This window comes from Cylas formicarius, unplaced genomic scaffold (genome assembly GCF_029955315.1).
Source record: "Cylas formicarius isolate icCylForm1 unplaced genomic scaffold, icCylForm1.1 PGA_scaffold_4__25_contigs__length_36172078, whole genome shotgun sequence".
In the NCBI taxonomy this organism is placed as follows: domain Eukaryota; kingdom Metazoa; phylum Arthropoda; class Insecta; order Coleoptera; family Brentidae; genus Cylas; species Cylas formicarius.
In genome coordinates this window covers 28593976-28611514 of record NW_026844334.1, presented here as the reverse complement: position 1 = coordinate 28611514, position 17539 = coordinate 28593976, and the positions used below count along the sequence as shown (strand labels likewise).

The window sequence follows — 17539 nt, the reverse complement described above, 5'->3', positions numbered from 1 at the left end:
GAAAGAATATATGCAGAAACTCTTTGGAGAGGAAAACGTAGACAATGTGGCTGCAACGGTTAACACTGAAGGACCTACCATCACACAAGAAGAAGTGGAAGCAGCTATCAAAAGGTTAAAAAACAACAAAAGCCCTGGGCCAGATCAAATACATGGAGAAGTCCTGAAGCTACTGGACTCCGAACAAATAAAACTGATAACCACCCTTTTTAACAAAATCTATATAGATGGCCAACTGCCAAAAGATTGGCTGATGTCAACATTTATCCCGCCTGATGAGTCATGCTTTAAAGGCCTTCCTCAATATAATACAAGCACGAATTTACAAACGACTCGACGAGAACATAAGTGCTAATCAGTTTGGCTTCAGGAGAGGACTTGGCACTAGAGAAGCCTTGTTCGCCATACAAGTGCTGATCCAACGAGCACGGGACGTCAATACAGACGTTTTTACTTGTTTCATAGACTTCGAGAGGGCTTTCGACAGGGTTCGGCACGATAAGCTCATCGCAGTGCTACGAGAATCAGGAATGGACAACAGAGACACGGAGATCCTAGCAAAACTATACTTACAACAAAAGGCTATGGTTCGAGTAGAAAACACAACGTCAGCAGAATTTAGCGTTGGAAGGGGAGTGCGCCAGGGCTGCATACTGTCGCCTCTCCTGTTTAACGTGTATTCAGAACATCTATTCAAGGAAGCATTGGATGATACTGAGGACGGACTTGTAGTAAATGGTCGAATTATAAACAACTTGAGATATGCGGATGATACCGTTCTTGTGGCCGACACTGCCGAGGGGCTTCAGAGACTTGTGGACCGAGTGGCGACTGCATGCGAAGGATACGGTATGAAGATAAACTGTAAAAAAACAAAAATATTAATTATCAGTAAAAACGATATTGGAAACCTACAGTTTACTGCAAACAACGAAGCCATCAAAACAGCAGAGACCTGGGCTGTACTTTGAACAAAGATTGGGACCACTCTCGAGAAATAAAGTGCCGAATCGAAAAAGCAAGAAGCACATTTAACAAAATGAGAAACATACTCTGTAACCTATCCCTCAGCGTCCGCACTAGAATAAGGGTCCTGAACTGTTATGTTCTCTCGGTCCTCCTTTATGGAACAGAAGCATGGACCCTTACCGATGCCTCGTGCAAACGTATAGATGCCTTCGAGATGTGGTGCTACCGCCGCATCCTCAGAATTTCGTGGGTACATCATGTGACAAATAAAACGGTCATTGAGCGCATCGGAGGAGAAATGGAATTCCTAGCAAACATCAAACGCAGAAAACTGGAATACTTTGGACACATTATGCGCAATGAGAAATACCAGTTACTCCAACTCATCTTACAAGGGAAAATAGAGGGTCGACGATCGGCAGGACGCAGACGAATATCGTGGCTGCGCAACCTACGTGCATGGACTGGAATGACATCAACAGCCCTATTCAGATCCGCAGTAAACAAAGTAATATGGACCAACGTGATAGCCAACGTCCACAGAGGACCGGCACTTTAAGAAGAAGAAGAAGTTCAGGCTTTGCAATATTTGATTTTTTGAGGATTTTTGTGGTTTCAATTCGAATTTCCTTAGCTGTTTGAGATGGTAGTTTATTTAATATAGATTCGACATTTGAAATTATTTCCTCTTTTGGAATAATACCAGGGGCAAGGACAAAGTTGGAACTTTTTGAAAGAATTGATTTTTCCGTTTCCGAAAGTTGGTGCGTGATACATTTATCACAGTGTTTGGTAGTTGAGAAGACTTTGATTTTTTTCGTAGTGTTGACGTTATGTTTTAAAAATTTCTGAATGTGATTCTGGGTAGAAGACAAACGGAGCTTTAAAGCTTTGTAATGAATCATGTTTGAAAGGGTATCGAAATCAGATGGAGACAAGATGGAAGTAATTTCAAGATGTCGAGACAGAAGAGTCTATTAAGTAAGAAAATTGGGGCTGACGTTATAGTCTCTACAACGTAACAAAAAGTCAGTATACAGATTAATCTTACCAGTTTCAGTCGGTGATCTTCTAACTTTAAGCTTTTCCTCTTGATGTGCTCTCCATAAAGGCTTGTTAATTTTTCAAAGAAACTTCCACAGGCTACTGTAATACTTATAAAACTTCTGGATTGCTCCTGCGTCGGTTGACTGAAACTGCTAAACTAAAAACTAAAATTCTATCAACAAAAACCGACGCAGGAGGAATCCAGAAGTTTTATAAAAAGTAAAATTTTCTATGGTTTACTTTTACCAGTAATCATTTTTTTGCGGTACAAACTGCGTTTTAAAAATTCCAAAATTTGTTTAGAGAAACATTATTTCAGAATTGTATGGACCTACAACGCGCCAGTGTCCGAGCTTCAGAAGTTGGGTCACACGTTATCTAATGGCAGCAGCTCATCGCACAGCAACACGTCAGCGTCGTCGAGCCCATTGCTCTCGGGCTCACCTAACTCACCCACTTCAGTGTCTTCCTCGGTGATGTCGAGTCATTCTGGCTCGCGTCGCTTCCCGTACCCCCTTTCCAATGGGCCGCACCAGCAACATCAACACGACTTCAGCGTCTCGGAAGGTAAACATTTTTTGTTGAATAAAAACTTCTAATGTATATGTTACGCACAATGCCGAAAAAAATGCCAATCTAGTTTTGAGCCAGAGATTTCCCAAACCCGAAAAATGTATTTTCTACAATTATATGGCACTGCAAAATAAGCAAAACTATCGCAACTTTTAATGTACAACACTTGTTCTGAATATTTCTAGATGGCCGGAACTAATTTGGATTTTTCATTTAATCAGAAATCATCAGAAATATAAATAAATAATAGTAATAGAAATAAATCCTTGTGTGTGGATATATTGGAAGATGCCGTTCTAAGTGATATTTTTTGTCGTTATTAGCAGCCAATACGAAAATATTTTTGCCAAATTCCAGACTTTGTTGCTGATTTGTTAAATCCATCATCTATTGATTGAACAACTGCCATTACACTTCCATGGTGGTGATAAATTTTTGACACACGGTACACAACGAACGTTGACATTGATTTCTCGTACTTTCATTGTTTATTGAACTTGAGTTACAGTAACACACGTGGTATTCAAATCGGTTCTACTGACATTATTTCTAACAGTTTTTCAAAGTATCAAAATCAAACACTAACAGATTTGAAAAGAAAAAAATTCTATACTCTTGTTCTTCTGAGTTTCCGGTAAAAAGGGCTTGTAGCTTATAACGTATGTATACATACAATACTTATGTTAGTTTTTGACTTTATCCCCGTATGTTAATATAATAAAACACTTTCAACAAAAAATTCTGATCGTTGAATCTAAGAAGAAACACTCTTGAATTTTTTTTTAAATACTATCTGTTTTTTTCTTTCCACCGCATGAGCTTGTCGAGAGTTTCTTCTGCATTTTTAATCTTACCAGCTTGACAATTAATAATGAATATAAGCAAAGCCACCTACGTAATATTTTGTTTTTATAAAAATGTATTTACTTATCTGGCTTTTTCCTTCCTGTGAGCTTATTTTTTAACGGATTTTGAAAATTTTGGTGTCAAAAAAAGTTTTTGTTCCGACTACGGTGCCATTTGAAAAAACTAGGTTATCCTAAAAAATTCAGTTCATTACATTAAATGCTATTTGCCATAAAACAAGTAAAGAAACGTTTTATTTACAGTTTTTCCCATGATCAGGTGATCCACTAACACAATTTTAAAAATTAAATAAAAATTAAAAAAAAGACGAGAAAAACCATCCTATCCTACGTAGAACGATCTCCTAAATCCAAAAATGCAAGAAAATATAGGTTTTACCATTTAAAATTTGAAAGTTACTGTCGTTTTCACTCAAACCGACAGTGCAACCATTGACTACATATTTGTAAAAAATTGGACATTCACCCTATATTAACCCTTCCAAATTTTAAATCGTTATCTTAAGCCGTTTAAAAGAGTGTTCCCACTTTCTTGTGTCACCCGCTATATAGACTTATGTCAAGGACTGATTTTATATTCTGAATGAGTAGCTAGTGCATCTTTTAAATTTACAGTATTTGTTTTCTTATGTTTGGATGTTACTGTATTTCTTTATTCTAAATAAAATTCTGAAATTTTTTTAGGTTTCCCCATATCTAAAATAAGCAGTTTCTGAGGTATTTGATATTTTCTGTAAAATATTTCAGGCAGCACTTTTTTTAACATGAAATTACTCAATATCAATCAATCAGGGAATACCTTTTTTCTACTCTACCTAATTACCCACCGATCTAGCGTGCGGGAAGCGTCATTTTACCACGTCAGTTTCGTTTCCCATGAATCCGAGCCACTTCGGACATTTCCGGGATTTTACATCACGGATTTGGAAGCAATCGGATGTTTTCGGAGATATTTCCCACGCTTTGAATTTTGACGTTTATCAATTCTGACAGTCATGTCAGTGAATGTATTGATGTTGTTTTGCGGAAATGTACCGAAAAACTAACGGTCCTAGAAAAAGTATAGTGTGCAACACGTTTGGTAAACTTTTTAACTGACTCGTTTATTAAGCACTCGCTCCGTTCGTGTCAAATAAACTCGTGAGTCAAATGCTGTTTACCGCGCTTGTTGCATAATATACTATTACCACGAAGCTATCTAAAGCCGTTCTTGAATACATTTAGTAAAGGTGTACAGAGTGTACCATTTTGACAAATTTGATTGGTGATTTTTTTTTCAAGTGGAACACTCTGTAATTTTTCATTTTAATAGTTCGAAATTCAATGCTGTGTAAAAAATATTAGCATTATCGTATACCATTAACAAAATTTCTGGATTCCTTCTGCGTTGATTGTTGATGTATCGAACTTGCTGGTGTGTATAAAACTGGCTCTAATTCTATTCTGTACCTGCTTAGATATTGTTTGAGGGGGTGGAGTTAAAGGAGGGGCGTCAACGCCGCAGGAGGAATGCAGACGTTTTTTAAATAGTATTGCAGTAGCCTGTGGAAGTTTCTTTGAAAAATCATGCATTTATGGAGAGGACATCTTTCATCATTGTACTGATTCGTGGATCGCTATTGTCGAGAAATGATACATTAAAAATTTCTACACACCGCACATGATTCAACAATGTTTATGGTTTCAGATTTTCTTTAATTTTGGTAACTTTGCTTACATTATATTGTACGATATTGCGATTAAACAGTGTCGTTGATAATCCTAAATAAACTCCGAGTCACAACGTCAACAAACGAGTTATCGCACAACCTTTTTAGTTTTAATCAAAATAGAATCAACGCGTATGTAAATTCTTTGCCTTGTAGTACTGCCCTTTATGAAAAAATGAAAATTTTGTTGGGAAATCGTTTAGTTTTTTAATATTTGTACAAAGAGCATGTTTCTAACCTTGTTGATGTTGATAAAGGCTTAATCTATTTTCATAGGTACAATGAGTGGCTTCCAGTAACTATCGCGACACTTAATACATAATACTTTAAGAAATTTTTGAGAAGAAACTTTGCAAATTGAAAAACTTACTGTTAACATATTAACATTAGAAAACCGTAGATTTGTAATTGTAATAGATGAGTTTAGTTCTTGAAATTGGTATTTTTCTGTTTTTGAAATAACGATTTGAAAACTTGGATTCGAGTTTCACGAGATGACGAATGCGATTAGATTAATTTTTATTTTATCAGGGGGCTCTAGTTACAGCCTATAATCTCGCCATAATTTTTAATTACTCTAGTTTCGTTACTTTTTTTTAAATCATAGGACAGGGTGATGGAATGCGGAAAAACACAGCGTTTTCGAGAATTTGCCCTTTAGTACATTCCCTCCACAAAAAAAACGGCCACTAGAAATCTGCTCCAATCTCGAAATTCAATTCCTCGCGAACCGTTCCACAGTGGGTAATTAGGGTGCAGAATTAGTGCGCAAAAACACAAAAATTGAATCGGTTAATTTGCCTAACATTACATGTGGCAATTAACCTGAAATAATCAGCTCGCCTAACGTCAGTCAAATCAAAACGATTAACCGTCAAATAATCGAAAAAAATAAATTTAAACTTGGCGAATTATAACTTGTTGGAGCTCGCACAGAATTAATCCCATATCTATCATCAGTTTAAAACAATTGATTTCTTTGTGCAAGTGATAATTCAAAACTTGCTTTGGTAATTTAAATAATATTAACTTTAATACTTTTTGCAAAACTTCTGGATTCCTCCTGCGTCGGTTTTTGCTAAGTCGAAATTGCCGACGTTTCGCCAATCATCCTGTTGACTTCTTCAGAGCTTGACTGAAACTGGGACCATCGAAGCTTGGGAGAACTTCGAAGAATTTCATTGACTTAAGGAAACAATTGAAACTTTTCAAAGGAAATCCTCTCGTCAAGCAACACACAACCGAAGAGTTAATCCTTGCTACACATTGAAGTTTGTATAAGTCGGGTAAGCGCAATGCTGCTGCAGTTCTGAAAGAAGGTAAAAACAAAAGCTATCCCGATGAGTCATTCGTTTCTGTAACAGACGTTTCTGCCGAAGTAACGTTAGAAGGCCTCGTCGATCATACTGTCTGAAGAATTATTGAAGTTCAGGAAGATGTAATGGAACACCTCAAATTGACTACTCCATTAAAAATAGCAAAATAACGCCGGGTTGTGATGGAAGTTCCGATTACGCGACATATATACAGAAATTCATAGAAAATAATTAAACAAAGACCGACGAATATATGTATGTATGCGGTTTGTCTGGTTCTGTTACACATGAATGTTGGGGATGCTATAGCTGCTAGGCAGAATCCTCGTCCAACTTCAACAAGATTTTGTTGGCCAATTAGACTCCTATTTACTAAAGAAAATATACCTTTTCTCAAACAGGAGATCGAGAAAGTCAATGAACAAATATGAAACATTTTTCCAACAGATAGTTGAGTTAAATATGGTCAGAATGTCAGTTTAGCATCATCACAGGTATCGATAAAGGGCTGACGGGAGGCTCGCCGAAAACGATGTCATGTGGTTACGCAATTGACGTTGAAGTCTTCCGGAAATTTTCTAATGAAATTGCTAAGATTTATTTGTATCCACATGATTTTGCTACATGGTGCGGACATAGCACAAGCTGGTGTGTTGCCAATCGGAATTCTTTCAGAATCTCGACTTGCTAAGGTTTCGCCAATCCTGTTGGCTTCTTCAGGGCTTGAATCTGGCTCGCATTTTACTCTGTACCTTGTTATATATTGTTTGAGGGGGACGGAGCTAAATAAGGGGCATAAACACTGTCTCGGACGACTGATTCCCATATTCGTGATAGGTAAAGACCTGAGTCGTGGGTAAGATTGCTAGGTTGCTTATCGATTTCTATAGACTCTCGGATTTTTCGTTGGTAGAAAAATTGATTACATTCATAAATTTTAGTTTTATCGAATAAAATTTTAAGACCGGGTTTGTGATTGTGTTCGGCAACTGCTGATGAGTTTATTTGTCTTAGTCTTAAGGCTCTTTCATGTTCTTTGAGCCTGGTTGATATTTTTCGTCCGGTGTCTCCAATGTATTCTTTACCGCATGTGCATGGAACGGTGTGACCACCTTGGGCATCTCAGGAACAAATTCTTGAGGCAAAAATTACGAAAGGTAGTTTAAGAATTGGCGACGTTTTGTATTCGGTTATGCAATTGGCCAATCTTTGGAGTCAGAAATACAGTCAAGTTTTACTGACTCTGATACAGAAGAAACTGAGGTCTCACAGAAAGTACCGGCAAGATCTCAAAACAGAAAGCCGCAAGTCAGAAGAAAAAGGAAGAGCATCAACAGTCCAAAAACGCGCATCGGAAGGAAGGATAAAGTATAAATTCAAAAATAAATTTCTATGGCCAAGTGACTGATGACCTTATATTGAATTTAATCGTCCTTATTTCGTTCATAATTTGTTTCCCGGTTTGTGATTGAAATTTCATATGCATAATATTTAGTTTTTATTTTATTTTGTAGGTCCTGTAATTAAAGACAAAGAAATTATTGGATTATGACGAATTAAAATATTTGATTTGGTCATATTAATATTAGATCACTGTTTCCCAAGTAGGTTTGAAAGATGTCATTAAATATAACGATTACGATAGGTCCTGCATAACTGAGTCCTGGCTAAATGATGAAAATTTCAATTGATCTATATCATCTTTATTCGCTTGAACTCGCAGAAGGAGTGGCGTCTGTATACATCCTAAAAATACAATTAATTGATTGATTTTTTTCCTGTTTGTGAATAAAATTTCATGCTCGTAATGTTTATATTTCTTAGTTTTTTCTTATTTTGTAGGTCCCGTAATTAAAGACACGGAAATTATTGAATTGTGGATAATAAAAATTATTTATTTGGTCATATTGATATTAAGTCAATGTTTCCCAATTTTATAGATTTGACAGATGTCATTTAATATAACGGTTACGATATGTCCTGCATAACTGAGCCCTGGTTAAATAATGAAAGAGCGAATGATGACTTGGACTTCCAAACTCGCAGAGGGGCTGGTGTCTGTATATATCTTAAAAATACAATTCAATTTTTTTGTTGTACAGATAAGTATAAAGTTTAAAATAAAAAAATGCTGTGGATGAAGTTTTTGCTTCGGTGACTTCAATGTTGATTTTCTTACACACAATGATCCTTTGTACAAATTCAATTCTGTTCTTGAATCCTGAAGCAATGAAGCAAATATTCAATAAGCCTACGCGTGCAGACTAGACTAAATGTTGTATTGTTGGATTGTATTTTAGTTTCAAATACAAATTTAATTAAAAAATCGGGGGTGATATCAGCGGATCATTTATCGGATGATGATTTAATTTTCTGTTCTCTAAAATTGGAGAAAAATAACAACACTTCTACATTGAAGCTAATCAGAGATTTTAATAATATGAATGAAGAACATTTTTTCCTTGAACTTAGGGCAACAGTGTTTGATCAAGTTTACAACATTCCTGATCCAAATGGAAAGATAGACTTCTTTACCGGATAAACATGCATAATTAAAAAGCATAAACCATACAAGCCGCGGCTTACTAACAATTTGCGATATTTGATGACCTTGACAGATAAGGCTAAGTCAAAGTGGAAGAGATTTAGAAGAGAAGCCGAGCGTGAGTACTATAAAATATTACGCAATTCTACAACTATAGCCTGTAGACATGAGAAAAAGGCATATTTCGAGCATAAGATGCGAGGGAGTTAAGCAAACGTGGGCAACTCTGAAGTCACTTAATATCGGAAAAAGGGGAACTGTAATACAGTAGCATTTATCTGATGTCAATTCAATAAACAATTTTTTTATCTTGTCAGGAAACTATAAAATTGGGTATTTTGCAAGGTCGAAAATTTTTGGAAACCAAGGATATTTTACCACTTTTAAATATGACCAATTATATATGTAAAGCAGTAGATCTAATACAACTTACAGCGCTTGTGTTATTACACTTTATAAAGCTTTTGATACGATTTGAATCTTGGTCATAGTTTTTTGGTGGGGAAGAACCCAGGTAGTCAAATATCTTTCGCATTCTAGAGATATTATATCCGGAATAGCCCAGGGATCAATTTTAGGACCTCTCCTTATTTTTTACACGTATAAACTGAACTCACTTATTAGATATTGCAAACCAGGATATTGTGCATGTGATACTGAATTAAATATATATTTTCACCAGCGAACTATTTATTGACCATGGCTATGATCAGCGACGATATATCTAGTATTGTTGATTGATCAAATAATCGTTCTTTCAAAAGTAAAAAAAAAAACTCCGCCAATAAGACTTTTTCATAAATTTTGTAAAACATCATTTTCGTTTGAAATCAGTAAAGTGTACAGTAACCATTCCGATTCACTTAAGCAAAAAGCTTTGTCACATTTCAAAAAAACCTCAAAAGGCTCTCTCTCTTATCAGAACAATGTTCACCAACTGCAGAACTGTAATTTGTGTTAAAATACAACAAAAATGTAGTATTAAAAATCAAATTGAATGAATAAAAGTTCATTATTATATTGTTCTGTTTATATAGCCTTTTAGTTACAAGATATTAGAATTTTCTCCAATATGAAAAACAAGACCTGTGTTATTCGTAATGGTCAACTGATATTTTTCTGGAAATTTTAAGTTTAGTTAGTCTAGTTGTATTTTGTTGAATTGTGCTGGAATACATCCGTCTATTTTTCGAACTACTTTTATGTCATTTCAATAACAACACCCTGTATATATTTATATTGTTTTCATGTTTTCTTACTTTTTGAAGCTATATCGAACATTTCGAGTCCGGACTACCACGACGATGATATTGTCGGTATCCAGGATTGCGTCATGGAGGTCAGCGATCACAGCGACAGCGACAGTACTCTCTTGGTGTCAGAACCGAGAAACAGACAACGATACTCCTCGGCGGATACCGGGTCAGTCTCCGCCAGCGGAGATCACAGAATCGTGATACAGGTGAGGGGGCCTGAGAAAAAACAATTTCTCGGCGCACAGACTTTAGGCGATGCGCATTTGGAAGCCCAACAGGTTAGTGAGCTCAGTGTATTGATTGATTAATTAATTAAAACTGACAACTGTGGTATCTAACATTGCTTTCAACAAAAACAACAAAAGTTATTTTATCCGCTACCAGAAGACCCAACTAACAGTTTAACATAAATAACTTTTAAAACTTCAAAGAATGCATATTGGTTACAGCTATAAATGGTACATACAAACACCAAACAAGAAACGCTCCGCGTTTCATGGAGACGCCACGTTGATGACCCCTCTGAGATTTTCTTAACCATTTTATCTCTATACACAGTTTACAAAAAACCTACACACACAGACACATTAGTACATAGTCACATCACTATGCGGCCCACAAGTCATCGGTTACACACGCCAACAAAGATTTTGTGATTTGGCATTTTTTCATACATTTGGAGTTATAAGGACTAAACTAATAGAAAAGTTATGTTTTTTTGTCTCTATCAGGCAACATTTTTTAATTAATTTTTGAGGCGTCATATTTATTGTATTAATAACGTAACAACATTCTAAAAATTGGAGCTATATAAAATATATATATGGCATTCCCAACGATGTAGTCAAAACATCAAGAAAGCCTCTTTATCCTGTAATTGCGTTTGTTGTAGGTAGTCGTTTGGTCAGGTTAGTGAGCATTATGCAAATTTCTTTTTAAAATGCCAAAACTAAAAATATTCCAGATACGTTTTGTACACCCAAAATTACGCCTCTGTTTAAAAAATAATAATAATAATAGTCAAAATAATCAAAGAGATCAAGGATCAAAAAATATTCTTCACGATTGAATCACGAAAAATTTTTAAATCAAGGCGAAGCATGTTTTCAATACCTATGTGGAAAAATTTCCGCTGTCTCAGATGCAGAATTAAAGGAAGGAATTTTTGTAGGTCCTCAGATAAGGTGATTAATGAAAGATGAAGACTTCGTGAATACCATTATCGAATCTGAAAAGGTTGCATGATTTTTATTTACTGCACTTTTTACGCTCACATCTGGACTACTTGAAAATATTGGTGTCGTGAGTGAGGAGCAAAATGAGACGTTCCACCAAGATACGTTGCAATGATGGCAGATCACTGTTAGTCGTTAAAAAAATCACTAAACGGAGTTTCTCGGTCAAAAGGGCGAAATGTTGCGAAAACAAATGGTCTTAACCATTGTTTGAGTCTTTGTCATTTTATTTTGATTTTTTTAATTCGGTTTTTGTTCTTGTACTACTAAAAATAACATTTAAAACAACCGTGAAATTCGTTTATTAGTTATTTTAATGCTGGTAAAAAACCTTTTTTGACAGAGGAAAATGCTCATCAGATTTAAATTTAGGAGGTCTGAATTATACAGAATCAAATGTCAGATCGTAATCAACTTAAAAATTGTTGGCCTGTGTTATCAACTCTCTTGTTTATAAAGTCGTATAACTATGTCAACCCGAATCAACTGAGCCAGAATTAAAACATCTGCCTGCTCTTTTCTCGAATACTTTCCCACATTGGATGTATCACACCTTCCAGTACAAAATACACTTGACCGCAACCTCCCAAATAAATACCTTCTCAAGCAACTCCACACTTGCGACTGTGGTCCTTATTTAGATTGAAAACATTACTGACCACATATCAAAAGTTCTTAAGAATTTGCTTTTTATTGAACTTAGTTCCCGCAAAATTTGGTACATTAAAATCACTCATAGATTTTTGAAATGCTGCAAATCTTTACGAGTCATCCCAGGTCGACCGAAATATGTAAACAAACTAACCTGGGATTTAACTTTATCGTTTATATTTTTGATTTCTTTTGGTTTTTAAGGATACGTTTTTGTTTGATAGTGGTCCTTTAAATAAAAAGCTCAATAACTGTTCTGACGAATTTGATTTCTGCTCAAAAATTTACATTTTAATAACGAATGCGATTACAGCTAAAACGTAAGTACGTACTATTTATAAAATACAAAAGAACCAAAAAATGCGTTATTTGTTTTGTAGTTTAAAATCCCTTTAATTTAGGCATATTTTTTTGTTGATTGTGAATATTTTTTTAATGACATTCCCCAAAACCCTTCTGTATTTCAATTTTTGTGACAAAAACATAGATAACTTCATATTTGGGTATGTTTCAGATGGTTCATTTCAATAAAACTGGCTCAAGCTTCTTCTCCCTTTTATTGTCGACCACTCATTTCACGTAGCTAGAAATTGTATTGTTGCATTATGCCTATTTGCTACATCCAAACTTTCATCTACCGATAGCGCTTTCTATTTCTCGACATTCAATTGTTCTCCGTTTTCGGTCTGAAGATGTCGACGAATGACATCAACTTTACTTAAAAATGAAGGACATCCAGGTAGCCTACTTGAATTGCACCTATAAAAAGCAGGATTTCACCAACAAGAATGAAAGAAACCTGAAATCTGGAAATTTTCAAAGAAGCTTCTAGCTTTGCAAATTTAGTTTCCCTTTGAATTAAATCACTTTGAAGGTACATTCAGATACCTACAATAATTATAATTATAATATATAACACTGGACAACATGTAGTCAACATTTGAATATTACTAGGTGTAAAGTTATTTCGTTTTATTGCCACAATCCACTTTCCCTCTAAATCCAAATCTTTAAAAAATCGACTGTACCAACTTTAGGCCCATTGTCGTAATTGTCTATACATTTCGAGGGCCCAGCACCGGTGAGGCGTTATTTAAAGTTAAAAATAACTGTAAAAACCTAGAACAGAACTACATAACCTACAAAGTTTCACACACCAGTATTAAGCACACATCTTTTCGAGAAGAAACGAAGTATATCTATAATACTATAACTTTTCTGTGCATATGTTTATTTAATTCAATAAATGAACCTCGATGTTTAAACACACTCCGTTTTGCTTTCAGGAGTTGTCGGTGCTGATGTTTCAATTCATAGGAACTTTAGATATATTTCATATATAATATCCTCTATCTAAGCCTTGCCGTTTGCAAGATTTTGAATTTTCCCTATTAAAAGCCTTTCATATGGCTTTCATTTGCTTATAGAAGAAGGCCTACATTATTGGCATGTCTTCAAAATTAGAAATGAATGATTAAAAAACAAGAAAACAGAAATTAAACTCATTTAAGTAACTTTTGTATTCATAACTTAATTGCAGGGCAACAAATAGTTCCTGTTAGCTTTCTTATAGTACAGGGTGTCCAGTCGAAGTCTAATTTGCAGCCATTTCTCTTGCGCTTCCTCCCTAACCAAACCACTACGCCTTAGTTACCTTTAACGAAATACATGCGCTTATCACCTTTATCCAAACACCCTGTATAGTCTCGCTATTAATTGTAATTTATGGTGGTTGTAACGGACAAGCAAGCACAGACCACACAGTTGGTGCAATGCAAAACTGTAAACATGCAATCGCTACGCTCGTACTTTAAAAATCACTCGTATATAAGTGTATAAACTAATCTTCTATAAGAGTGACAATAAATTTAGTAGTAGAGATAAATAGTTTTCTCAAAAAGTAGCAGCTACTTATATTTTTTTTTAGAGAATAGTATACCTAGGCTTAAATAAAGGATTCGGAATCTATATCTTGACAGAGAATATTTAGACATTTCAAGGAAAGCTGAACAAAAAAATTTTTATAAAAATTCTACACCTTCCTTTTCTTATTGAAAGCATTCGGCTACCAACAGGGCTAAATAGAATCTAAGTTAAGTTAATAAAGAGCGAACTTACCAGCAAAATCTTTTCCTCTAAGGTTCTCAAAAAAACCAGTATTTTTAAATTTACACAAAAATTTATCCAAATTTTTTTGAAAATATAACAGCGACGTCTGATAACTAACAAACTTGTCAGATTTTGCAGCGAGTATTCTTAACTCCATGACAACTGATTACAGAGGTTCGACTGTTTTGGCGTACTCCAAAGCCTACTTGATTATTATACACAGAAATGGTTTATTGTTTCTCACGTTTATATTTTGCTATTTTTCAACATTTTGCGTAGACTCTGGCCCATGGTGCGTGCGGTAATATTCCCGAAAATGTCCGAAGTTTGTGGGAAACGAAACTCGCGTGGTAAAATGATACTTTTCGCACGATCGGTGTATAATGAGGTATTTTACAGAAGGGAAAAACTTTGATATAGAAAAACTTTTCCATATCTTTCACTTTTTAGTCTATTTGTCTTCTCATGTACTCCATCCGTAGACGTATTGTAAAATAAAATTATAATTATTTTTAATAGTACATTTGAACTCGTACCCCGTACCCTTTTTAATACACTCAACAACTCCGGTTTTCGTTTTGCCCTTCAGTCTGTAGGTTTCGTGAGAAATGTTGATTTGTATTTATGTACTCGTCATGCAAATGTAAAAAAGTACGATCTTTTATAGTCACTTTATAAATGTTTAGATGGTGTTTCCAATGTTACGTTTATGCTATAGTGCGTCGATGAAGACAAAAGGGACGAGGAGAAGAAATCTTCTCCGTTATCTTCCGAAGATGAGAGCGACGTGGAAAGTTTGCATAGTTTTCATTACTCTCCCAAGGCGGTCGACATGCCATCCGCCATTAGGTTGGCAAAGAGACTTTACAGTCTCGATGGATTCAAAAAATCGGACGTGTCCAGACACCTCAGCAAAAAGTAGACACTGATAAGCAAATATTAGCGTTCTACTAACCGATTTGTTTGCAGCAATGACTTTAGCAGAGCGGTGGCTGAGGAGTACCTCAAATATTTCAATTTTGAGAACGACACCTTGGATATAGCTTTAAGAAAGTTTCTTAAGCAGTTTTCGTTGACGGGCGAAACTCAGGAGCGGGAACGCGTGCTGGTGCACTTCTCCAAATGGTATTTGGATTGCAACCCGGGCTCCTTCAACTCCCAAGGTAAGTTGATCGAATCATCACGTGAACGAGATTTTAGATTGTTCTATTTCATCCGGGACCGTCCGTCTGATCGTTGGCGATCGTTCTAGTTGGAAGCACCTATTAGGTTTTGCTATACAAGATATTCATGCTATCCAGTGAACAACTCAGAAACTCTGAAATTACGTCATGATTCTTTCTGCAATTTAAATTTTTTAATCGTATATTTTTAATTAATATTGCTTGAAATGCGATATTTTCTTCTTTTTTATGAAGCCATTTATGTCATTAAAAAAAATGACTGCTATCTAGAAAAATGCGTTCACCATGTTCGCTTTTTAAAAAATATATAGTTATATGGGCTTTCAAGTACCTAGTACCTAGTAATAGTACCTATATTATCACTAGTTTAAATGCAGTTTATATAAAGGCTGCTGCTATATTTCATTCTTTGGCAATATTTTTTTAGCTTGTGACGTTTTAAAGAAAATGTATCCCCAAAAACATAATAGCCTCCTGTTGCATGGAAAAGTTTATTACTGGACTTTGAATTTAAATGTTTTTATGAAGTGAGCTATAAAACCCTAAGAAAAAAATTTTTATAAAAAGGTTTTTAAGAACTCTACAAAAACATTTTTTTAAAACTTGAAGTAACGACACCATATGTTTTAAAAATAAAGTAACGTCTCACAAAACTTGTAACACTGATGATTTTCTTACAAAACTATAAAAACCGTTATAAAAGTTAATGTTCTCATAAACCCCTTATAAATCAGTGCTGCGAAAGTTTGATCTGTGGCTGGTCTTGCATATCCCTTCCAATTAATAAAGTAGGATATGTAGGATAGGATACGTCAACCTAACCAAAAACAACCAATAAGGTTATCAGGTATCAGGAAAAGCTTTTCGAGATGTTCAAGCTTACGATATACAAAAACATGTGCAATCGCTGGAAGGAACATCCCTCACGTAAAACGATTTTGCTTCGTTTCGTTGCTGCAGTTTGTTAAGGAATTTTTATTCCAAATTTATACAAACGATGAATCAAATTTGGAGCGTAAAAGTTATTCAAACAATTTACACATTTTACTACAAAAGAAGTTTGATCAATTTTATGCGTATGGGGTATTGCTGCAATATTTTTTTAAAAATATTTGCGCGGTTACAAACTACCTCTGGAAGGTTTCTCGATTTAGAATTCTTTAATTAGAAATGCATTTATGTTGTGTTATTTACGGTATTGAATATAATTTAAACTAAGTATCATCAAAACGTTTGTAAATTTAAATGCAGTAGATGATGGAAATGGCTACCTGCAGTTTCATTACATGCCCTCATTTGTCGGCGCAAAGATCTTTTTACCCCGACACAAATACGAGGATTTTAACAAATGCGTTCTAACAGTTCTTCAAGCCTTTGTACCAGTTTCTTATAATCAAGTTCCCTTAAATGTCTGAAGTATTCAAGTCAGGGGATCTTGGTGGCCATGCTACTGGACCTCTGTGACCAATCCATCGATAACCATATGCTTCGCAAAAATACTGCCTAACATGAATAGCAAAATGCGCGAATCATCGTGTTGGAACCACATTCTATTTCTCACTAATACAGGCGGGCAGATAATTCCTCACAAAATTTAACTATGACGCATGCTTCCAGCCGATGTAGTTCTTTTTTAATAATACCAACCCAAATATTTAGAAGAAATGGATACTGCGATTTTTCTACTCTTCTTAGGTAAATGCGGATTTTCATCTGACCCATGTAAGTTTTAAACGTCTTGATAAATTCTAGTTGCTTCCCGCCCAATAATGGGAACAACAGTAACGAAGAAACACGTCAACTTTTATAAACGCAACAAATTGCTAAAACACTTACGTACAGGGTGGTCCAATTAAGATGATCCTATACCTTATCTCAATAAATACGACACTGAAGAAAAAAGTTAAATACAAAAAGTATTTTTATAGTGTTCTACTATTTATAGTGTTTTTTATGCACAAGGTGTTCCGTTGAACTTTATTTTTTTAAATGAAATGCTAGAAATGTTTTAAAAAAGTCTAATTATTCGCTTTATTTTGAGTATTTCTTGTTACTACATGGCATACGAAATTTTGAGCA

At 35.1% G+C, this 17539-nt stretch overlaps 1 protein-coding gene across 5 annotated transcripts in view; it reads left to right on the top strand.

Moving 5' to 3' along the window:
* The window catches only part of LOC132701590 (PH and SEC7 domain-containing protein), a 119570-nt gene that overhangs the window by 64913 nt on the left and 37118 nt on the right, over positions 1–17539 (top strand). For 4 of the 5 annotated variants that reach the window (XR_009618791.1, XM_060669661.1, XM_060669662.1 and 1 more), the window contains exons 6-9: positions 2336–2583; positions 10294–10559; positions 14995–15194; positions 15246–15439. Coding sequence is in view for 4 of the 5 variants with exons in the window: in XM_060669661.1 (XP_060525644.1) it covers positions 2336–2583; positions 10294–10559; positions 14995–15194; positions 15246–15439 (908 nt within the window). In the remaining variant the exon portion in view is untranslated. The remainder of the gene's footprint in view (positions 1–2335; positions 2584–10293; positions 10560–14994; positions 15195–15245; positions 15440–17539) is intronic. The other variant, XM_060669664.1, reaches the window with a different exon arrangement.